Here is a 24647-nt window from a genome sequence, read left to right on the forward strand (position 1 = left end):
GTAGTGGCCTGTGGAGCCACCTGAGTTGGCCCTAACCTCTGCCTTTACATCCGTCCCCTGCTCTGCTTCCCTTCCCTGCCCTGCCTCAGCCCTGCCGGCCTCCTCTCTGTTCCTGGACCAGCTCTTGGACTTGTACGGCGCCTCCCGAGAGCCAGCCTCAGTTCTGCCCAAAAGCTTTGTTGGAAAGGCCTTCCCTGACCACCTTTCCTCTTCTGCTTTTTTTTTCCATAGCACTGTTGACGCTGACATTTTTCATACCTAACCTTACTGAGGGCAGGGATATTTGTATAGTTTTGTTTTCTTCACTCCTGTATCCTCAGTGCCTGCCATGTAATAGAAGTCTAGTAAATATTTGTTGAATGAACTTTACAGAAGAAAAACAGGCTTGGAGAGGCTGAGCAGTTCCCCCACGGTTACTCTGGGGTTGCTGGCTGGTACATTTAAGTGCAGGAGGAACTCGAAGCGCATACCTTCTGCCATGGGGGTCAGGCATTTTACGGGCAGCCTTAGATGTGGAACACCATGCTTTCCTCTGAGAAACCGCTGACAAAGTTGCAGGTGAGATTAAGAAAGTTTGGGATGTAACACACATGTAAATTGTGCTTGCTCCTTATCATTTTTATTCACAATTTGACTAAATATTTTCTAGAATAAAATTTCTTTTCTGTCACAGGTTAAAACAAATTTGGGCAAAATTCTTGCAAATTTTGTGGGAACGTAAAAGGAAAAAAGAATAGCGATATGGAGTATTTACTTTATGTGCACTTGTATCTATTTTAAGAGAAGATTAAGATTAAATTGAAAAAGGGACAGAAATAGAGATCTGTGGTTATCAGGGGCTGGGGTTGGAGGCGGGGATTTCTTTGAGGTGACGAAAACATTCTATATCTTGATTGTGGTGATTATATAGCTATACATTTTCTTTTTTTTTTTTTAAGATTTTTTTATTTTTCCTTTTTCTCCCAAAGCCCCGCGGCACATAGTTGTGTATTTTTAGTTGTGGGTCCTTCTAGTTGTGGCATGTGGGACGCTGCCTCAGCATGGCCTGATGAACGGTGCGGTGTCCGCGCCCAGGATCCGAACCAGCGAAACACTAGGCTGCCGAAGCGGAGCCTGCGAACTTAACCACTCGGCCACGGGGCCGGCCCCAATGACTATACATTTTCAAAAGTCCAAAAACTATACTTAAAGAGGGTGAGTTTTATTGTTTCCAACACTGTTTACTGTTAACATGTTTCCAGTAAACTTGACAAAAAACAAAGATGAGGCTGAACTGTGAGTAGAGTTGGCATCGTATAGGAAGGAATGCTATACCTTCCAAAACGTACCTTTTTTTTTTTGTAATCTATACCTTTTCCTACAAGTCATTCATTTTCTGTAGATCGCTTGCTGGCCTTACCGAGCATGCCCTCAGTGCCGGAAGGATGGGGATGTCTAGGATGAGTGAGGAGAGGGCAGAGGGGACCGGCAGAGCTTCCAGGGTCACTCCTTCGCTCCCAAGCAGGACACGCCACCCTTTACTGACCTCTCTGGCCTCATTTCCTTACTGCCCCTTCCCAAAAGCTAAATTCCAGCATAACGAACACAACACAATCTCTTCCAATTTAAGGATTTTGCATTTCTTTACTAGAATTATTTTCTCTCTCTTCTCCTCTTCCCATCTATCTGGTCAGTCTCCTCTCGAGGCCACCTCTAAACCCTCCTGTCCTCCCAGGTCTGATGTTCCCTGAGGGATGGAACTGTGTCGTAATCTCTCAATTATCAAGTGAATGTGAGGTTGTAGGCAAAGAGGTAAGGAAGGACATTCCTGGCTGGAAGAATGTCCTGCTGTGAAACCGGATACTTAACATTTTCTGTGAACTCCAGCAGTGTTAATATATTGAGTGCGTGGGCAGTGTTCCTTAAGACTTGTCTTTACCTTTCAGAAATTCTGGGCTCAATCTTCTGTGTGTGTTTATGCTCTTTCTAAATTGTATATCTAATTTAGTAATCCTACCGCAATCTGACTTCTCAGATGACTCCTAAGCATGGTGGTTAGTGACTTTCTCTTGCTAAGGCTTCTAATATTGTTATTAAGCTACTTTGCAACAGGGGTGTGGCATATTGTGGTTTAGTCTTTCATTCAGTAGGAATCATTGAGAACAGGCTGTCAGGAGCTCCCAAGGGTACAAAAATAGCGGACATCAGGTCCCTGCCTTTACAATAGTGTGTGTAGGCAAGTTTTCTGTTTTCAAATGCAAATGTGGCTTTCGGAAATGGCAGAAATGCAGTAAAATCTAAAGGAGCTTCTTTTAAAATATCATTGTTTTACTTGTAATAAGTGAAATGGCTGAGGTCAAAGAACACTAGAGGAGAGTTCCTGCACTAGGGGCTAGGGCTAGGAAAACATGTTAATGTAAAACATTTAGTGTAAAACAATTAATGCTAATTTGTTTGGAGAGCTGTAATCCGAATACTGGCCGTATATTGCTAGAGATCTTGGTGACTTTTATAGGAAAGCCCTGGAGGGTGTCTGGAAGGGTTATAATTTATTTAAATTGATTATTCTTTTTCTTTCATTGTTCCACCTTTGGTATTTGAAATTCTGCATAAATTAGTATGAAACTCACTATGAAAATGTTATGAAATTTGTGTTATGGTCAAAAATGTTTTGGTCAAATGTGGATTGTTTAAAAATCAGATTTAATTTGTAGGGACCTGGAATTGGCCACCCCAAGATATGTCTCTTTGGCATCAGGATTATTTGAGGCTGATTGCTTTTGATAAACTGGGACAGGGAAGGAGGTTCTGAGGAATGGAACTTGCCCTTTGTTGGGACACATTTACCTTTGTAAGATAAATCTCTATCTGTAAAAGGTGCCTCCCTCTCTGTACCAGGAAGAAGGAAGGAGATGACCTTCTCTCTAGAGGCTCTTAATCAATACCAAAGGCAAGGACTTAAAATCTGCATTTTATTGTGCTTCTCTAGTAACCTCCTGTAACTGACTTCCCTCCCCCTCCCAACGTTGGCATTTCTTTAGGGATTAAGCATCTTTCCTTAGGCTAGGAACTGATTGCCGCGCTCACCTGTGACCGCCCAGCTCCAGACAATCGACTTGCCTCGTGCTACGCCCTCTGAGACTGCAGACCATTACCTGCTGTGTTCATCAAGTACTGTGCCCACAGGGCAATCTTGTGACTATTGTGGGAGGGACATTTCATCACATGTGAAACACCCTGTTTGGGGGTATATAACCACTATGTGTACCCCACTTCTTCGGTGCCCTTTCTTCCTTTGGGAAGAAAGGGCCCCGAGCCATGGGTCCTCATAAAGCTTTGTTTAATTTTTTCTTGCTCTTCTGTCTCATGTGAATTTAATTTGTTCTCCAGCCAGACGAACCCCCATTGGGGAAGAGGAAATGTCTTCCTCCCCTACAAATTCTTTAAGGATTCACCTCTTTTGAGGAAAGTGGTCGAATTCAGTTTAGCAATTGTTCAGAAGACAGTTCTAAAAAACCTGAAGCATGTCTTCTTCAGCCATGCTTGATCATTTTTTAGATTTATTTGTTATTCACAACCTGAAAAATATAGCATTGTCCTATTTTTGAGATAAATGTAATACTGTAGTTCTGTGCTCTTTTGAAACTCAGGAATGAATTGATTTGATCCAGGATATAGCAAGTATATGTATCTTTCATGGGGTTATAAAATTGGTTATTTATAAAGTAACACAGGAATGAGAAAATACATTTTGAAAAAGTCAACAATCTAGAGCTGTATTATCCACTGTGGTAACCATTAGCCATATGTGGCTATTTAAGCTTAAGTGAACTGAAATTAAATAGCATATAAAAATTCACTAGCTGGATTTCATGGGCTGAGTAGTAGCCATGTGTGTCTAGTGGATAGCACCATTTTATTTTCCCCTGCATGTTGCTGAAGAATGTGCAAAGAAGCATAGGTACTTTTCATTCTGACCCTCAATTATGTTGAACTGTGATACATGAAAGAATCACTTCCTTGGGCTTTATTTATAGATTTTTTACACATCAGGAACTAGATTACCGTCTATAAAAAAAGTGATTTGTTGTGTAATTTGTGGCAATGAAGGGAGTTGTTAATTTTTAACTTTGGCCAGTTAACTTTGTCCTCTTGCTGGTGCTTCTTAATTTCCACAATTTTATTTTTTATTTTTTTTTAAAGATTTTATTTTTTCCTTTTTCTCCCCAAAGACCCCCAGTACATAGTTGTATATTCTTCGTTGTGGGTCCTTCTAGCTGTGGCATGTGGGACGCTGCCTCAGCCTGGTTTGATGAGCAGTGCCATGTCCGCACCCAGGATTTGAACCAACAAAACACTGGGCCACCTGCAGTGGAGCGCGCGAACTTAACCACTCAGCCACGGGGCCAGCCCCTAATCTCCACAATTTTAAACATAATCTTAGGCCCTTAAATTTCCTCTCTAGCTACAGTCTAGGGGAGGAAAAACTCTTCCTTTCCTCTCTTAGGTTCAGTGATTGGGAGCCTGCAAATTAAACTGACAAAAGACAAATTAGTAAGAGAAATTGACAAAGTCTAGTTTTAATAAATCTGGCATAATTATTTACATAAGTACAGCAAGAATTGTAATTGATTATATAGGCTCCTTTAAATCTGCTTTGCTGGAACCTTATAAGGAATCTCAGGTTGAACTTTAAAGGCCTCTCAAGGCCAGGAAAGCCAGGCCATAACTTGTCATCAGATTCTGCCTGCAGTACCTATAGATTTGGGGGAATTCCTCTCTTCGAGAGGTTCCCCAAAATAATTGAGCTTCCTTGTACCTGCCAGAGGGAGTAACATTTTTTGCTCAACCTTACCAGGTCACTGTGATGTGGGGTCAGTGAGCCAAGGAGTCGAAAGAAAGATTTCTTGGACTCTCAAGATCTGGCAGTAGTGCTCTTTTATTTAGAGAATAGTGTGGAATAGCATGGGGACAGGACCCATGGGCAGTCAGAGGTGCTGTGTGGGGACAGGGCCCACGGGCAGGAGGAGGTGCTGCTGCCGCTGCTTCTGCTGCAAACATGGGTGGAGAGTAAGGCTAATTTTAAGGCATAGGTATGTGAGCCATCTCTTTACAAGACAAAGGAAAGAACATGTAAAAAAGTTAAAATGGTATCAGTGCAGGTGGGGTCTGGCCATTGGGTGGTCCCACAACTTTTAGATAAGAATCAAATCGGATTAAGTAAAGGCCAGAAGCCACCACCCTAAATCAGTTACATGAGGTTGCAGACAGTAACCAACTTAAGGTCTTGCCTTCCTCATTAAGAGTTTCTAGAGAGAAGGCCATCCGCCTTCTTCCTGGCACAGAGAGGGAGGCATCTTTACAGATGGAGGTTTCCCTTACAAATGTAAATGTTTCTCAGCAAAGGGCAATCAAACTCCAGTCCTGGGAGCCTGCTTCTCATCTGCAGTTTTAAAATTAACCGGCCTAAAATCCTCATCAACTGGAAACCCAGAAGAATGGTACCAGGACAATATTTCCAAGTGGCTTTATTCCAGGAAGTCAACTTTCGTTTCTCAAAAGCTGTCTTGTCATATCCAAGTCTGTATGTTTTTCTCAAATATGAAGTTCCAGTCAAAGCCTTAGTGTTATAACCAGTGTTTCCAATTGTGTCCTGTTATAAGAAGAACAGATTTTTATTGGACTTATGCAAACAACCATATTGCCATGAGAATAAGAATACTTACTCATCAGGAGTTTTTACCTTTTGGAGGGCTCAGTTAGGGAGAAAAAGATAAATGCTTCAATTTTGTTTACAAATTGCTATAAATCATAGTTCCTTAAGAGAATAGAGAAAAACTTTTCTTAAATCTGAAAAAAACCCCAAACATCAAAAATCAGTAATATCTCAAGCAACAAGCCATAAAAAATTACAATCATCCCTATGGGTTTATTCAGTCCTTTGTAATTGGTTCTTGATCTTAATCTTCTATCAGCAGTTTTATGAGGTCATCAGTTCTTCTGTTAGAGTTCTGAAATCTTTTATCCAGCTCAGTTTTATAATCTGAAAGTTTATCAGAAACCTGTATTCTAGAGTGTCAGAGTCCCTTCCATTAATTTCTCTGAAGATGAAACATATTTGCAAAAACATCAGACTAAAACAACTGTCTGTAAATAACAAAATATTCAAAAATGGTAATTGACAAAGATATTTGACCATTCTTGTGACATATAACATTTTGAGATAATAAGCAGAATCATGGCTGACAATCAGAACAGATCAGAATTTTAGATAATTTAAAAAATACTTATCAATAACACTCATCGACATAATACCGTTTAAGAAAGTTTATCATTACTTGTCAACGCTTCCCATGTAATTTAACATACCAAATAAGCCTAATTAGTTTAGCATTTTCTTCTTATAGAAAGAGAGCAAATCTCTCTGAGAAGTCTCAGGGGCCCTCTGAAAATCGCCAGAGAAACTCTCCCTCCTCTTCCAGGTCAAAAGAAAGCTTTTATTCAGGACTTGAATATTTTTGTTGGAGGGGAGCTTGTCAAAAATACTAAAAGCTTTAAAACGTCTGTTCAGATAGGAAACAAAGCTCACTGCGAAACCACGTTCAGGTATGTATTCAAAGTGACAGCAGAACCAGTCAAGGAGACGCAGTTAAAATAGTGAAAAAAATTTTTTATCGAGAGCAGATAAAATGTTTAGGAAAATTATCCTTTAAAGAAAGAAGAGACTAAATTTTAATTTTGTACCAGTTTACTTTTGACATTAAAACTTATTTATTTAATAAATTTATTTTAATCTCAGTCAGCGTGACCACAGATAAAACTCATTAGGGCTTTACTTCACAAACCTTAGGTTACTTATCTTTTACATTCAGAATTTATCCCGGTGCTTTAGGACAAATTTATCTTTCTTAACTTAAGAAACAAAAATATTTCCATTCTTTATAGCTTTTTTACTGAAAACGTACATTTTACTTTCCTTATATACAGACCTTTTAGAAGTACGTGTTTTCTCATAGAAAATTCTTCAGCATACATAAAACATGTTTATCAATAAACCTAAGCACGTTTCAGTTTCTTTGATATAAGAAACCAAAGGCAGACAAATATATACTTAGTAGTTAACCTTTAATATTTTATCTTACGTAGAAATGACTTAGATACCCAATAAACTGTTCTCATTTTACTTAACTTAGCAAAGTTAGAGAGTTTAAGTTTCCAAAAAGATTTTGGAAGCTGTTATTTTAAGTATGCACACTATACAACATAATTATTATGCTTAAAAACTCTTACCCAGTTTTAACATTATGTTTAAATTACTCTGAAAAACTTCATGTGATATTAAAGCAGTTAACGATTATCTTAAGTTGTTTTAAGTACATATGTCATAATACATATAATTATTGTTAGAGTTTTTCCAGAAACTTTTATCCTTTTACATTTAATTTACCTGTTCTCGACAATTATATTTAGATCATCTATAAAAACCTCATGAAACATTAAACAAAATTAGCTATTATACGGAGTTATTAGTTTTGCTGATAAATTTTGTAACAGAGATGACATGAGCTCGTTTGACCAGTAAACCCAGGCTGTATGTCTGCATCATAGCCAATGCTGATAACTTTGAGGACATGTCTATTTTAAATCAAACCAGCAAACTTAAACAAGGTTTCATTCATCAAAGATCATTTTATATCATGTTGAATAACTGTGTCTTTTAGAAGTTTTGACATATTAATCAAAGACTGTATTACATTGTGAGAGATTTTGAACCCTCTCTTTTCTGAAACAGAGGTTTCCCAGAATGGCCATTACAATTCCAAATTGTCTCAAAGGTTGACTTATTTTTACTTGTTCAGTTTTAGACCAGGAATTTTGGGAGAGCTGAAGTGGTGAATCTCAGCTTGCTGGGAAGCTCAGCAAGAGAATAGAGAAAAGCATAAGATTTGGCTTTGACCACTGGCATGTTCAATTATTTAATTATTTTCTCTTAAAGGGGCAGTAAAGTATTTCTGATTTCATTTAGAAGCCTTAAGGGATTAAAATAGGCTTCCCATTGTTGTAGCTGGCTTTTTCCAATTGCATACATCAGTTTGGGTAAACTGAAATTGGCCCATTTAAGTATATCAATTTTTTTAAACATTTTTATTATTTATTTTTTTTGAGGAAGATTAGCCCTGAGCTAACATCTGTGCCCATCTTCCTCCACTTTATACGTGGGACGCCTGCCACAGCATGGCTTGCCAAGTGGTGCCATGTCCCCACCCGGGATCTGAACTGGTGAACCCTGGGCCGCCGAAGCGGAATGTGTGAACTTAAACGCTGTGCCACTGGGCTGGCCCCCTAAGTATATCAATTTTTAAAAACTTTTATCTTAATTTTTCCAACTCTTATACCCCTAATTATAACTTATATTAGAATTCCATTAACAAGTTTCAGTATTACGATATTGTGTAGGGGACTCATTCCCAGATAGACATAACATTTATTTCCAAAGAAAACATCCAGGCAAACTTGATATAACCTCTTCATGTAATATTAGCTTAAACACTTTAATTTTTATAGTTTTATCAACCTTAGTAGCCTTACTGTTGCCCCAAACAATTATTCGTCAGGATTTTCACTCTGACTTTTGCCTCCTGACCTTTTAAAATTTTTCAGCTGGGGTGAATAGACAGGTTTGTCTGGTGGCCTTTAATGTTGGGGGACCACTAGGGGGTCCCTTTAGCCCATCCAACCTTAGGCAGTGTTTTATTAAAACCTTTGTCTTAACTTTATTCATGTCTGTTCCGTTTATCCCACTTTCCTTTTTAATAACTAGCTAAAGATTTCCATCCTGTTGGGATGAGTCCTGTGACTTTTCTCTTTCTGATTTCTCTTTGTTAACTTAATGTTTTTATTAGCATCTGTAAGACCAGAAGAAGAAGCTGAGACCCCAAGTTTGATTAAATATTTAAGACCAGTCGTATTTTCCTTTTAGTTGGGTCTTTTCATAGGTACCAATAAAACAGCTGTTTATCACGAGAACCCTCTAAAAAGTTTCCCAACTTAAGGATCCATTGTTTGGCCATTTTTTTCCTCCGGAGTCTAAAGAATATTGTGGCCACGTGGTGTTACAAAGGAAAATCATCCCTCTTTAGACATTGGCTTACAGCTATAGGTCGACCAGTCAGCCCAAGTTTTTCCCAAGGTGCTCTTAGATGGAATAAATGCGGCACCTCCCATGTTAACACTTTTAAAAGGAAAGACAAACAGACAAACAACAACAAATACCAAACAAGTGCGCTTTTCCAAAAGCCTTCGGCCACAAATGGACGCCAAAATGAAGACCAAAATCAAATCTAAAAACCAAAGTACTTTCAGTCCCAGCTCAGTCCGTGGCCTACACTCGGGGGGCGCCTAACAAATGAAGATCTGCTATGCATATCTTCCCAAATGAGCAAGGACAAGGGACCTCGGTTGTGCACACCCGGGGGACTTACCAAAATCTGGACGGGGCATCGTGACTTAAAAATGAATGGAGCCCAGAGGGCTGCCAGGTACCCGTTATTTCCAACCAGTCCTGTTGGAAAAGGTTAGCACAAGGACCAAAACAAAAACTACCAGCTACTTGCAAGAGACGTCTTCCTAAGTCCTGAACCTAGTTTCTTCCACCACCAAAGCAAAAGCACCATGGGCCAATGACGTTTGGTTAGCAGCCAGTTGCTTGGGGCTGATGCCTGAGACAAGGGGCTCAGGCAGCTGCAGGACAGCTTCCAAGAGAGGCCTTTAGCCATAGGCTGGTGTGCCACAGGCGAGATGTCCACCTGGGACATGGTCCCATCTGGGTTGCCAAATTGATAGCGAACCTGCAGTGAGTTTGCTCACCTGTTGCACAGCAAGCCAATCTCTGATACCGGGTGTAGTGGAAGAAAGTAGGAATTTTATTATTGCACAACACTGAGCAAGGAGAAAGGGCAGCTAACGCTGAAATCCCAAACTCCTTGAAAAGCTACAAGGAAGGGTTTTTAATGTGGGCTTTTAGGTGGGGGAAGGGAGCATATGGCCTTGTTGGTTGGAGCTTTCCTACCAGCCTGTCTTTGGCCTTAGACAACTTGCAGAGAGGAGGGAGCCCATGACCTTGCTGGTCAGCAGCTTTCCTACCAGCCTGTATCTCCTTGTGGAGAGGAGATAATGAATCCAAGTGCTTGTCCTTGGCGGTGTCTGTCTCCATGGAGGATAGTGGATTCTGGAGCCAGGAAGCCAGGGAGTAGGCAGGGAATGAGTGCTTTGGTTTTAACCCTTCATTTCCTGGGTTTAATGTAGGGGAAATGATATCAGGGCCCGCATCAAAAGGACAGCTTAGATTTCATCATTTGGGAAAAGAGTTAACAGAAAAATGTGACTCAAAGGGGCAATTAGAATTTGGGGCTTAAATACCATCTTAATAAGAGAAGGGGAGAGGGAGAAGGGCACTTAAGGGAAAACGAATGACTTTTTTTAAAAGATTTTATTTTTCCTTTTTCTCCCCAAAGCCCTCCCAGTACATAGTTGTGTATTTTCAGTTGTGGGTCCTTCCAGTTGTGGCATGAGGGATGCTGCCTCAGCATGGCCTGATGAGCAGTGCCATGTCTGCGCCCAGGATCCAAACCAGCGAGACCCTGGGCCACCGAAGTGAAGCGTGCAAATTTAACCGCTCAGCCACGGGGCTGACCCCCAAAACGAATGACTTTTAGGAAAGATAATTGGGCCCTTTGGACAATAAATGGGAGATGTGGGGATCATTTTGTGACAGTTCTGTGGGTATCTCTAGGGCCTCCTGTGAACTAGGCCCTCTGCTGTGAACTTCTGACCCTCTGCTCTGTCTTCCTTGAATGTTAAGAAGCACATGTCCCAAGCTGAGCTTCCTGATCTTGTGTCCTGAAGTCAAAGTGAAGAAAGCTTTTCAGGGAGGAAATAGTCAACTCTCAATGTTGCTGGTAGTATGTCTAAGGGGACAGCTAAGAATTGGTCACTAATTCACTAGAAACTACTTAATTGTAGATTTTATGGTCTGCGAATTACATTTTAATCAAAAAAGTCATTGGATATGTCACTTTGGCCCTCACCGAACTTTGTCAAGAGTAGTTTCGGTATGAGGGTGAATGGGAGGGAGGGGGCAATCGACAGGAGCTGTGGGATTTTCTTTTTTAAGAAAAACAAATGCCTCCAAGGGGTTGTTAGAATTTTGGACTTATATACATCTTAATGGAAGGGGAGGGGAAGAAGGGAGAAGAAGTATAGAATTTTCTAACAGTAGAGAAGGAAAAACTGATGCAGGGGAAGAAAAAGTGAGGGGTGGTAGAAAGTACTGGAGAGGTTAGTAAGCGAGAGGGAATGAAAAGTAGAGGACAGAAAGTCCTGGAGGAGATGGCCTCTCATAAGCAGAGGGAGTGGGCTGTGAAAATAGGACATGGATAGGGGCTGGCTGGGTAGCGTAGTGGTTATGTTTGGCATGCTCTGTTTCGGTGGCCTGGGTTCGTGGATTTGGATCCTGGGTGCAGATGTGTACCACTCTTCATGCTGTGGTGGCGATCCATATACAAAATAGAGGAAAGATTGGCACAGATGTTAGCTCAGGGTCAATCTTCACACACACACACACACACAAGGAAATGGATTAAAGCTGGGAAAGATGGATTAAAGTTGGGTGAGAAGACAGTGAGTTTATTCACAGTGCTGAGGTTGGGAGCATGCATGGCCGAGATAGTAGGGAGGGCAAGATCCTTAAAGGAGAGAAAGTCAAAGGGCTGGGGAAGCCAAGGACAAAAGTCTTCTATATGGGTTTTGAAATTCACTGCAGCCACCAAGATCCTAAACTTTACCACTGTGTGTGACAGTATAAGTCATCGATGCCTCTTGGAAAACTGTTCACACTTGGATGCTCAATTGAATGTGGGTGTGTAGCACTTTTTAAAATCAAGGAGCAATACATTATTGCATAATGAGGACCCTAAGACGGTGGGGTGGTTTATCATCCACGAGAGTCTTGTTAATGGTTTTCAGTTTTTAACCAAAGATCTCTCTCTCTCTCTGATGTCTCACAGACATCTACCACTTACCACATTGGAACTGAACTCTTGAACTTTGACCTCCCCCTGTCATTAACAGCCCCATCCCCTGGTCCAAGCTTGTCTCACTTGGTTTTCTGCAATAACTTCTATGTGGACTTTGCTTCTGCAATTGCCACACAGCAGCCAGAATGGTCTCTTAAAAGCATAATTAAGATCCTGAACCTTTCCTGCTTAAAAGGCCTCAGTGGCTTCTTGCTGACTGTACAAGACCTTCCATGATGGGGTCTCTTCCTCCCTGGCTGACCTTGTCCTTTGTGCCACATTCCCCAGATTATGCTGCTGCAGTGCTGTGGGGGCCTAGAGTGCCAGCCTCGGATTGTCCGCTGGCCTGGAGACCTCAGTGGTCTGACCCCAACTCTACATTACTGAGCAGGCTTTGGACCTGAATACAGTATCAACACGGGATGCTTCAGGCTGGATCTGTCAAATCGGGCACAGCGTGAAAACCCGTGGATTGATTGATAGAGGACTTTTTAAAAGCAAGGGATAATTTAGGGAAGTTAAAATTCAGATTTTGAGTGTTTTTTCTAAAAAGTATTCGATAATATCCTGCTTCTATTTCTGTCCAGTCATAAGTTTTGTAGCAGTCACCTGACAGTGACATGAGGCACCCTAACTCCTCATCAGAATTGTAAACTCTTGGCGTTACGGTAAATAGTTGAAGAGGTGTGTCCTTGCACAGCATGTCCTTATGGTTGTGAGGCAGAGTGCAACTCTCCATTTACTCATGTTATCCCTGGGAAAAAATGGACGAAGAGGCCCCTGAACTCGTGACCTGAGGCCCCTCTGGCTCCTACCAGCATGTGCAATAATTATAACTGCACAGGTGTCTGGCTGAGGGCTTCAGGCTCGACCTGTGTGCTTGTCTTCCTTATGTGCAGTTTCCATTGTATTATGCACTTTGTTTACAGTACACTATCAGATTAAGAGTATGATAAGGAGTGAAATAGAGAAAAATGGCATTTTTAATTCAGATTATCATTCTTTTAATAGATATACCAGCATCTATGGAAGAAAATTGTTCAAACTTTTCAAAAAAGTAAAAATGTGGCCTCATTAGTTAGAAAACAACAAGAAGAGTGGAAAGGTGACATAGGGAGGCCACCAGCAAGGGGACAGCTAGAAAAGGGAGAAGAATCTCATCATTCAAAGCCCCTTGATTATTTTTTTTTCTTTTGCTGGGGAAGATTATCCCTAAGCTAACATCCATGCCAATCTTCCTCTAGCTCGATCATGTTTGAAAAGAATTTTCCAGCTGGCTAAGGATATAATCAGGCCAGGGGACCACGTAGGCTGGTTGTGAGCCATTTGGATGCTTCTTTTATCTAAGGACTTAGTCTTTACAGGGGCTTTAGGGTACAGAAGGTGATATAAAACCCAATTAGGACTAGCAGGTGCTCTGGAAGCTGATTTTTGTTATAGGGAAATCTACATGTGATTTAGGGTTTTTTCCTTCTCCCCAAAGTCCCCCAGTACATAGTTGTATATTCCAGTTGTAGGTCCTTCTGGTTGTGCTATGTGGGACACCGCCTCAGCATGGCCTGATGAGCGGTGCCATGTCTACACCCAGGATCCGAACTAGTGAAACCCCACGGTGAAAACCCGGCCATGGAAGTGTAGTGCATGGACTTAACCACTTGGCCATGGGGTGTCCCCCACGGTTTTTAAAATATATATATATAAAAGGAAAATAATGCTGGGGCTGGCCTGGTGGCACAGCAGTTAAGTACGCATGTTCTGCTTCTTTGGCGGCCCTGAGTTTGCTGGTTCGGATCCTGGGTACGGACATGGCGCTGCTTGGCAAGCCATGCTGTGGCAGGTGTCTCACATATAAAGTAGAGGAAGATGGGCACAGATGTTAGCTCAGGGCCAGTCTTCCCCAGCAAAAAGAGGAGGATTGGCAGATGTTAGCTCAGGGCTGATCTTCCTCAAAAAATATATATATATATAAAAGGAAAATAATGCTAATCCAACAGGGGAGACAGATATGCCTAGGGAGCTTTCAACTGGCGGCAAAGATTACTGTTTACTTGGGAGCAGTTGCATTTATTGATTCGTCTAACCCAGTATCCTGTATTAAGTGCAGATTGAGTACTTTGACGTTAATATGGTGCTGAGGTGTTGCATTTTCTTTATTTTTTAATCATTGCTATCTATTTTTTGCTTCCTCTTAAAGTAATGCATTGTTCCATATTGGTGTTAAAAATAAAAAAAGTGTTTTTGGTGTAGTGTGCTTCTGCTGGATGGTCTGCCTCAGGTATATCTGTCACATCGCTGGATTTGTGACTCATGAACCAACTGAGGCCCCGCTGTCTCCCTGAGGAAGATTGTTGGAATCCTAGTGAGGAGCCAGGCAGCTCCTAGGCAGTGTGAGTTACAAACTTAATGCTATTGCAGTGAAGTCAAACTCTTCATACACACACACTTCTAAAATTGTTGTATTTATAACAGGTTTAGCGCTTTGTCTTGTCTGGGCACGGATGATCTTTCTTGGGTACTTTAGTTCCAGTTCGTGCCTTTTCTTAGCAGAAAATCTCACAAAAATCTCTTACCAACTTCCATCTTGAGCCAATGACCTATTTAAGTTCAAGGAGTGTGTATTTGATCCTCTTAATGTGTCTTGGAAGAGAGGGTTAGAAGGTGTCGTCAGTGGCTGGACATTAAGTAGAGGTGGCAGCAGGAGAAGTGATTGTGGGCATTGGAACTGGCATATTTTGGCTTCTGAAGACGTGGGGAGACGGCTTCATAAGTTGTAAAGTCAAGAGGTAAGGGCCGTAGATTACTTGGGCCTGTGCTTTCTTGTTCACTGCTTTAATAGAATAGGATTTTGGCTAATCATTACCGCTCATTGTGTTGACGGATGGAAACTAAGGTATTTACCTTTAGTTTCCTGGGTGCCAATCTTTAAGTGGGTTCCTACTTTTCCAGGTTCCAAAACTGAATAGATTGTTGTAGTGTGGTAACAACAGAGTGGTTTTGGGTACAGAAACAGTTACGCAGAGATTACTTTGTTTTTTAGCGGCTTTATGTGATATGCCCAGCTGAGGTTTCATTGTGTTTATCCTACTTTGGTGTTCATAGAGCTCCTTCAATCTGTGGCTTGATACCTTGTCAGTTTTAGAAAATGCTTGTCCAGTATTTCTTCAAACATTGGTTCTGCTGCATTTCCCCCCCCCATCCCAGGTCTCTAGTTACATGTGTGCTTGACCTTTTTCATCATGTCCCATATGTTTCTTAGGCTTTTTATGTTTTCATCCTTTTCAGTCTGGATTTTTTTTTTTCCTTTTCTTTTCCATGATGATAATTTTCATCCACTTTAATCTAGATGCCAGTCCACTAGGTCACAAATTCTCCTTCTAATCTGCATCTAAACGGCTGTTACATTCATTTATTGATTTTTTTAAAAAATATAGATTCTGTTTCTTTGGTGATGGTCTATCTTTTTATTTTCTTAAACAAACATATTAATCAGTTATTTTATTGTCAATGTCTGGTAACTCCAGTCTGCATTACTGGTGGTCTATTTCTATTTCCTTATTTTTGGAACATTAGGTCCTGTTTTCTGGCATGCCTGGTAAGTTTTGGTTGAAAATTTGTATGATATCTTCTTTGAGAGTGGATTTAACTTTCTTCCAGCAGACAAATAAAGGATGAGCAAATCACTTTGATTGAGTAGAGGCTGGTCTATTTCTGGGTTGCCGTGTTTCCGGGATATGGCCCTTCTGGCATCTCAAAAGCTTGGGGTTTCCAGGGCTCCTCTTGGTAGGCTCGCAACTCTAAATTTTGTCTTCTTAGCATGGAGAGACTGCTGAAACATTTGCTCAGCTTTCTAGCCTCTAGCAGTTCTTTCTGCCTGGTTTTTCTGAGTTTTGCCCCAGGTGTGTGCAGTTTGCCTCAAGAGGAAAGGTGCACAGAATGCTACGTTTGCCTTTATGTTGTTCTCTCCTTTACAGAATTTTGGCTCCTAAAATCCTGGCTGTTTTGGTTGCTGTCATCAGAGAGAACTCTTCAAACAGTTGAATCTCATATTTGATCTAGTTCTATAGTTGCTCTTAGGAGGGTGACTGGTTTGTCACAGCTACTCCATCATAGCCAGAGAGGAAGTTCTTCATAGATTGCTTTGATTTTTAAAAACTAAAACTAGGTTTATGGAAGTTTCACATTTCATACCTATTTCACAAGCTTTTGTTTTTAAATGAATTTTTTTTTTCTCCTTCTCCCCAAAGCCCCCCAGTCCATGGTTGTATATTCTAGTTGTATATCCTTCTAGCTCTGCTATGTGGGACACTGTGTCAGCGTGGCTTGATCAGCGGTGCTTGGTCCATGCCCAGGATCCAAAGCAGAGTGTGCGAGCTTAACTATTCCAGCCCCCACAAGATTTTAAGTACACCTTAAGGTCTTACTCTAAATCTTTTAAAGGGGCCTTTTGTAACTTGTTTAATGAGACCCTTTAAACCTCATTTATAAAAAAACTCGGTTTTTGTTTTGAATTCTTTAATTGCTTAAATATTGGTTTGATTTCCTTAATCATTTTTATAGTTAATTCTAGATCTAAGAATTTAAATATGTTTGCCTCTTAAGGAAATGTGTCATTCCTAGCAGTTTTGGAGTTTATCTTCTTAGCTGATTGAAGGAGTATAACAACCTGGGATGTAAAGCCTTGAGCTATAAATTCAGCCCTTATTTTTATTTTTTAAATTGAGATATAATTGACATAATGTTAGTTTCAGGTGTACAACATAATGATTCAATATTTGTATATATTGTGACATCATCACCACAATGTCTAGTTAACATCCATCACCACATATAGTACAAATTTTTCTTTTCTTGTGATGAGAACTTTTAAGATCTACTCTCTTAGAAACTTTCAAGTATACAGTACAGTGTTACTAACTATAGTCACCATGCTGTACATTACATCCCCAGGACTTATTTATTTTATAACTTATTTTAAGGGTACTGTTATCTGGTGTTTACAATCTCATTTATTTCTCTGAACGATCAGCTTACTGTTGCTTTTCCCTCTACAGAAACGCAGAATCTCTCCAAATGTCGTCCAGTAATGACCAAGTTTCTATCCCGATGTCACAAAGAAACACCAATGGCCTCCCCAAGAAGACTCCCAAGGGCGTGAAGGCATTTACTGAAGGAGCTGTGTTGTCTTTTCATAACATCTGCTATCGAGTAAAAGAGAAGAGTGGCTTTCTACTTTGTCGAAAAACAGTTGAGAAAGAAATACTATCTAATATCAAGTATGTGCATGAACTTTTAGTTAAATGGCTCTATTGACATACAGTGAACTTCACGGATTTTACCTATTGCAGATAAAGGTGCTGTGAACTTTTGTGTATAAGTCTGTACAGATATACAGACATGTGCTTTCATTTCTTCTGGCTAAACTAGGAGTGAAATGGTTGGGTCACATATGATGTGTATATTTAACTTTTAAAGGAACTGCCAAACTGCTTTAAAGGGATTGTACCATGTGCATCAACTTTTGTTTGAGAAACTAGGGGAGCAAGACAATTCCTCTACCCTCTGGGTCCTTCTGGCAGGTCTAAGAATTAAATTGACATGAGACAGAATAACAGGAGAACATCGAACAAAGCTTTATAACATGTATATGTGGGAGAAACTCAGGAAATCTGAGTAACTCGCCAGAATGGCCAAAGCCACCACCTTAAATATCACCTTCAGCTAAAGACAAAGGAGGATGTTGCAGATAGGGGGAGTCAGTTATGGAAGATTACCAGAAAAGGACAGTAAACAAGAGTAAGGTTATTATGCAGATTTAAGTCCTTGCCTTCCGCACTGATGAGAGTTTCTAGAAATAAGGTCATCCTCCTCTTCCTGGTACAGAGAAGGAGACACCTTTACAGATGGAGATTTCCCCTACAGATGTAAATGTCTCTTATGAAGGCCAGCTTCTCCTTAGTTTTCAGAGCTTCTCTTGTGTCTGCAGTTTTTTAAAAATAACCAGCCCAAAATAACCCTCATGCCAAACAGATGCATCTTGAGGTGGCAAATTCTGCTCCCCTACAAAACCAAACAGTTAATGTGTCATTTAGTTTTTTCTGGGTAAGCCTTGTGTTTTAGTGGAAAGAGGTGTGGCTATACGATTTACTGCTTCTTGATTGTGGGGATATAATTGTAGTCTCTAAACTTCAGTTTTCTAATCTGTGAAATAGAAGATCTGCCACTGTACCTTATGAGTCAGACACTTTTAGGTCCTTATGCACATCATGTCCTTTGTGTTCTAGAAGCAAGGTCAGGAGGTTGAAATGGTAGTATATTGTGAAAGTACTTTGGTTTTCAAATAGATTTTAAATAAGTGGTCTGTTTATATAGTAGTTTATAATCTGTGACAATTTACTTAATGCTTTCCCCCGTTATACAGACAAAGGGAAACTATTTAAACATAAGACAATTATAGCTTAGCTTAAGTTATGCAGTTTAAGTCTAACGTGATAGGAGAATTTAGGATCCAAATCAATACATTTAATTATATTTTAGAATCCAAATGAATATAAAGCTATAGTCTTCATTCTCTTCATCTAGCAGTGGATTCATCATGTGGTGGTGGGCTGGGCAGTAGAGTGGGGAGGGAAATGAGGATTTCTATAGAATCTACTGGTACCAGGTACCTCTGTTCTTTCATAGATGATGGCCATTAGGGTTGTTAATGTTTTTCTGATTTCTAGAGAACTCAGCTTGACTCTTACTCTCTGGAGTGGAGAGGGAGGGAATCTTGGTTTGCTCAGACAGCATGGCCTATGTGTTTTATTTTGTTTGTTTAATAGGGGAATTAATGACTCCTAGACAAAACAAGCAGCTTTGGCCAGGTAGGGCTGCACAGCTAGATGGAATCAGCTGTTTCTCGCATTTTCTTGATGCGTTACATGGGACTGTGATCTTTCCTGTTGCTAGCAGCCAGCTGCTCCCAGAGGGCTAGGAAATGACGAGTAGGGGAGAAAAGTTTTGGATGTGAGTGGGAAAGAAACGATGGGGCTCTGAGATTGCTTGGGTTGTGGTGAGGTCACATGCTGTGCAGGATTAGATACAACTTTCTCCGAGTAGCAACATCTATTGTCATGCCTACTTCTTGTTGCTTTCTTGTGGTAGTTAAGAAACCCTGACTAGGAGAATGACATATCCCTGATAAGAGGAATGGTAGGTGCAAAGCTTCTGTGTTTTGCTGTGTGCCTAAATAGAATTGACTGGCCTTTCTGAAAGCTGATGTTTTAATTTTTTTATTTATTTAAAAAATTTCCTTTATTGAGGTCACATTGGTTTATAACATTATATAAATTTCAAGTGTAAATCATTATATTTCAGGTATATATCATTGTATTTCAACTTGTGTATAGACTGCATCGTGTTCACCACCGTCTAGTTGCTGTCTGTCATAGTACATATGTGCCCTTTTACCCCTTTCAGTGTCCCTCTAGCACTTTCTCCTCTGGTAACCACCAATCTGTTCTCCATATCTGTGTGTTTGTTTGTTTGTTTATCTTCCACATATGAGTGAAATCATATGGTATTTGGCTTTCTTTATCTGACTTATTTTGCTTAGCATAGTACCCATGTTGCACAAATGGCAAGATTTCATCTTTTTTATGGTTGAGTAAGTAACATTCTATTGTGTGTGTGTGTATGTGTGTATGTCACATCTTTATCTATTTGTCCATTGATGGGCACTTAGGTTGCTTCCAAGACTTGGCTATTGTGAAGAATTGAAAGCTGACAAGTTTTTTGTGGCACATAATAATCAAGAAAATGTTGGTCACGTCGGATTTTGTGCTAAGTGAAGGTAGCAAATGATTCGAATATGTGCAGTTGAAATACAATGATATATACCTGAAATATAATGATTTACACTTGACTAGATTTAAAATGCATACAGTATTTTGCATTTTACTCTAAGGGTACATTTATCTTGCTTAGTTTTAAAGCCAGTAGATTAGTAACTCGATACACTAGAAGTGTCATCTGCTTGAGGCTGCATAATGTTTTATGTGGTTCAGTCATATGCAGTTCAGCAACAGATGAGTTCATCCTTAAGGACATTCCTGGCTTCATAAAAATTCAGTCTAAACTTGTAATTCTTTTAAATTTTACAGTTCAAAGGCCACCAGGGTTTTCTTGCTTATTAACATTTCTGGTTTAGGCTTATCTGAGAAAGTTCACCCCTTTTTGATGTAGTGTTTCTAATCTTTCTCCTATCTGTTGGCTTCAACTAAGTCGAGTTTCTAGGATGGGAGAAAGGTTGTTCTCCTTTATCTTATTTTTGATTTGTGTTTGATAGCTCTATCACCATTCAGAATAGTAACTGTATTCCAAAACTGATGAGCATCTTGATTTTTATTATTCCTTTGGACATTTGTAATCTCATTTGTAGAACTCAGTAACTAGAACCTGATGTTCTCTGTGGGGGTAAGAAGATAAAACAAAATATGACTGTGAGAATTCAAAAAGTTGAGATTTTACTGCCTCGTGAACAATCTTTCTGTTATGCTTAGTTTTTTCTCCATCCCCAGCATTTGAGCTTTTCCTCACTAATGCTGAAGAGCTATGGAAAAAACAGTGCAGGAGATGTGTGGATATTCTGTATTCTTCAGTGAAATTCATTATACTATTTGGGGATTTCTGAAATTAATAATTTATTTTGAAATAATTTCGAACTTAAACCCTGTGGGAACATAACCCTTCACCCAGATTCCCCACCTATTAACATTTCGTTGATTTGCTCATCATTTTGGCTCTTCATGTACCCATTATCATTGGTATTTTTCTGAACCATTTGAGAGCAGGCTGTCCATATGGTGCTCCATTATCTCTAATGCCTCTAGTGTATATTTTTCAGAAATAAGGACTCTTTCTAATATAACCACTCAGTCACTGCCTGGGAGCAGCCCAGGGGAAGCATAGCCTCACGTTGGATGCAGTGGTGGGTCCTAAGGGGCCGTAGGTCAATTGTGGTCTTCACATAGTTGACTGAACACCACATTATGTCTCCTTGGTCTCTCCCAACCTGGGATTTTCCTGTCGCACCCGAGGTGATGTTAACCTTGATCGCCTGGTCATGTTGGTATCTTCCAGCCTTCACCATAAGCCATCATTTTCCTCTTTGTAATTAATAAATATTATGAGGGGAGATAACTCTGACGTTATTTCCAAACCCTTTTCCTCATTAAACCTCAGCCTACCAGCTTCAGCCCCTATTGATGACTGCCGGGTGAATTAGTAACCAACACTATGATAGTTACCAAAAGTGACTTTGTGTTTTCAGCCATCTCTTCTATACAGGTTACCGAAGAGTGATTTTGTGTTTTCATCCATTTCTTCTATACGAGTTAGTTTGCATTCTACTAAAAGGGAAAAGCTTTAGTCATCATCTCTTCGTTAATTTATTTATATCAGTGTAGACTCATGGGTTTGTATTTTATTCAATGGCATTCAATAGTAATGCGTTATTCATTTTGATACTCATCTTGATACTCCTGTTGTTCCTGATTGGGTCAAGGTAGGTTCCGTGTTTTGTTTTTTTAAACTCATTCTTTTGACATATTCTCTCATTCTTTGTGTATTTTGTTGGCATAACAAGAATTCCAGACTCCCTGTACTCTTACCCTGCCTCAGACCGGACTCAGCTGATGTTCCTTTTTGTGGAGGTTCATATTTATAAACCAAGATCTGGGTGTTTGGAATGTTCATTGCTATCGGGATGTCATAGCTTCTAGGGCTTCTCTGTGGACAGACCTGGGGAAGATTTGTATGTATATATGTGCACACATGTGCATATCTCAAACTTTCTATGTCTATCTGTGTATGTAGATTAAAACCCGTGACTTCTCATTAATACCTACAATTCCGATCTAACACCTTAGGGTTCTTTCCACATTTCCATGTTTGTAAAACATCTTCTGAAAAAGTGAAAACCTGGCTCTTATTATCCTTAATACGCTTATTGATTTGCTTCATCAGTTTTCTTACTCCTTAATATAAGCAGGCTCCGACCTTCCAGCTGTCTTTTGTCTTCCCCCCACCTCCCTTTGCAGCCTGTGTTCCTGGGTGCTGGCGGTCCCTGCACCTACACCTGGTGCTCCCATCACCTTTGCTGTAAGAAGGGAAGGGCAGGCTAACAGGGCTGATTGATGTCTTATTTGAACATGGAATAGTAAGTGGGGAATGTAATGAAGTTCTTTCTGGTCAGACTATACCTATTTTGCATAAGTTTTTCCTGCTTCTTGGCATTTGTTTTATTTTATTTTTTATTTTTTTAGATTTTATTGAGGTCATAATCATTTATAACATGGTGAAATTTCAGGTGTACATTGTTATTTGTCAGTGTTCTGTGTAGACTGCGTTGTGTTCACCACCAAAAGTCCAGCTGCCGTCTGTCACTGTACAAATGTCCCCTTTACCCCTTTCACACACCCCCCCAACACCCTTCCCCTCTGGTAACCACTAATCTGTTCTCTTTGTCCACGTGTTTGTTTATCTTCCACATATGAGTGAAATCATGCGGTGTTTGTCTTTCTCTGTCTGGCTTATTTCGCTTAACATAATACCCTCAAGGTCCATCCATGTTGTTGCAAATGGGACGATTTTGTCTTTTTTTATGACGGAGTAGTATTCCATTGTATATATATATATACCACATCTTTATCCATTTATCAGCTGATGGGCACTTGGGTTGCTTCCACTCCTCTTGGCTACTGTGAATAATGCTGCAGTGAACATAAGGGTGCATAAATCTCTTTGAATTGTTGACTTCAAGTTCTTTGGATAAATACTCAGTAGCGGAATAGCTGGATCATATGGTAGTTCTATTTTTAATTTTTTGAGAAATCTTCATACTGTTTTCCATAGTGGCTGCACCAGTTTGCATTCCCACCAGCAGTGGATGAGGGTTCGCTTTTCTTCACAACCTCTCCAACATTTATTATTTTTTGTCTTGGTGATTATAGCCATTCTAATGGGCATAAGATGATATCTAAGTGTAGTTTTGATTTGCATTTCCCTGGTGATTAGTGATGATGAGCATCTTTTCATGTGTCTAATGGCCATCTGTATGTCTTCTTTGGAGAAATGTCTTGACATTTGTTTTTATTGAAAACTTTTCTTTTGTTTTCCTATAAGTAATTGTCATTTATAAAAATATAGAGCCTCATTTATCCAACAAATTTTGAGTATCTACTGGGTGCCTGACATTGTGCAAGATGCTAATGACACAGATATGTCCTCTGTTCTCAAAAACTTTCTTGTCTAATGGGGGATTCACACAACTAGAGCACTTCACTATGTCGTTCTGCTGTGATAGAGGTATTAGAAGACACTGGAAGCCCCTAACCCTAAATTGGAGGGCCAGGGGTGTGGGGAGAGTGTGAAGATTGTGTGTGTGTGTGTCTGTAGGGCAGGGCCTATGCTCCAAGCAGTGGGAATTGCATTGATTTCTCATCCATAAAATGAGAGCAAAGGATTAATCATTATCCACTAAAATGTAATAGATGTGACACAAATCCTGGCACTGGGCTTCATTTCATGTATTCAGTATTCAGTGATCCACCCGTTGTAGACTACTGTGCTGTCTGCTCTGGGAGTGAGGAGTAAAACGAGATGACACAATTCTTGTTGACAAGATTTTACAGTATAGTGAGGGAGACTTCTTGCATGCAAGTGCTATAAAGCAGTAGATGAGGGTGACGAATGGGTTTTGAAGGATGACAACAGGGTGGAGGGTAGGGTGGGGTAGGTAAACGAGGGAATTTGCACTTTAGACTAGAACGTGGGTCAGCAAACTTCTGTAAAGGGCATGATAGTAAATATTTTCAGCTTTTTTGCAACGTCTGTGTTGCAACTACGCTACTGTGTTTAGCATGAAGCAGCCGTAGATGTAATGAATGAGTGTGGTTCTGTGCCAATAACGCTTTGTTCGTGAACATAGAAAACAGGTGATCAGCTGTGGTTTGCTGATCCCTGGACTAGAATGTAGACTCCACAAAGGCCAGTGCTTTGTCTGTTTGTTTTACTCTTAACTCTGTCTGATGACTTAGAAGAGTGTGAATGAATGGAGAGAGAATTAGCCAATGCTCCAAATGGGAACTCTGGCGTTTGTGATTGTACATTGTTGTTTTCTGTAATGCTGAGTTTAGTGTCAAAGTAAGCCCAACCCAGGGACCTGTAAAATTCTTTGTCTTAGAACGTTCACATTCAATTTTGGGTTAATCATTTAGGATTGCTTGGTCTTTATTTGAGAGGATATTTTAAAAACCTGGAAAGGCTTTCTGATAATGAAATCTTAGTATAATAATGGCAAGCTTATTTCTGGTCATTTTAGAAGCAGTTGCTAGGTAGCTATTAATAAAGAGGATGCATCGAGAGTTATTGGTAAATGCATCTTGAAAGTTTACCCAACCATTAGCGTATCTTTTTACATTTGGGGGGTGAGTCACTGAAAGAATAAGATTTTCTGTTCCACAGCTTGTTGCTGGTTTACCTAACTCATTGTATTTGTCCAGTGTTTCAGTGAGAGGCACCTTAGTTAATGAGCGAAGTGAAAGGTACATTTCA

The 24647-nt window shown here is 40.0% G+C and overlaps 1 protein-coding gene across 11 annotated transcripts in view; it reads left to right on the top strand.

Moving 5' to 3' along the window:
• The window catches only part of ABCG2 (ATP binding cassette subfamily G member 2), a 130702-nt gene that overhangs the window by 76623 nt on the left and 29432 nt on the right, over positions 1-24647 (top strand). For 8 of the 11 annotated variants that reach the window (XM_005608637.4, XM_005608635.4, XM_005608636.4 and 5 more), the window contains one exon: positions 17105-17326. In XM_005608637.4, coding sequence (XP_005608694.1) covers positions 17124-17326 — 203 coding nt within the window. In that variant the 5' untranslated portion in view covers positions 17105-17123. Of the gene's footprint in view, positions 1-372; positions 559-968; positions 1195-14300; positions 14441-17104; positions 17327-24647 lie in introns of those variants that run through there. The other 3 variants (XM_070263439.1, XM_070263440.1, XM_070263441.1) reach the window with 3 other exon arrangements.

Source organism: Equus caballus, chromosome 3, assembly GCF_041296265.1.
Source record: "Equus caballus isolate H_3958 breed thoroughbred chromosome 3, TB-T2T, whole genome shotgun sequence".
In the NCBI taxonomy this organism is placed as follows: domain Eukaryota; kingdom Metazoa; phylum Chordata; class Mammalia; order Perissodactyla; family Equidae; genus Equus; species Equus caballus.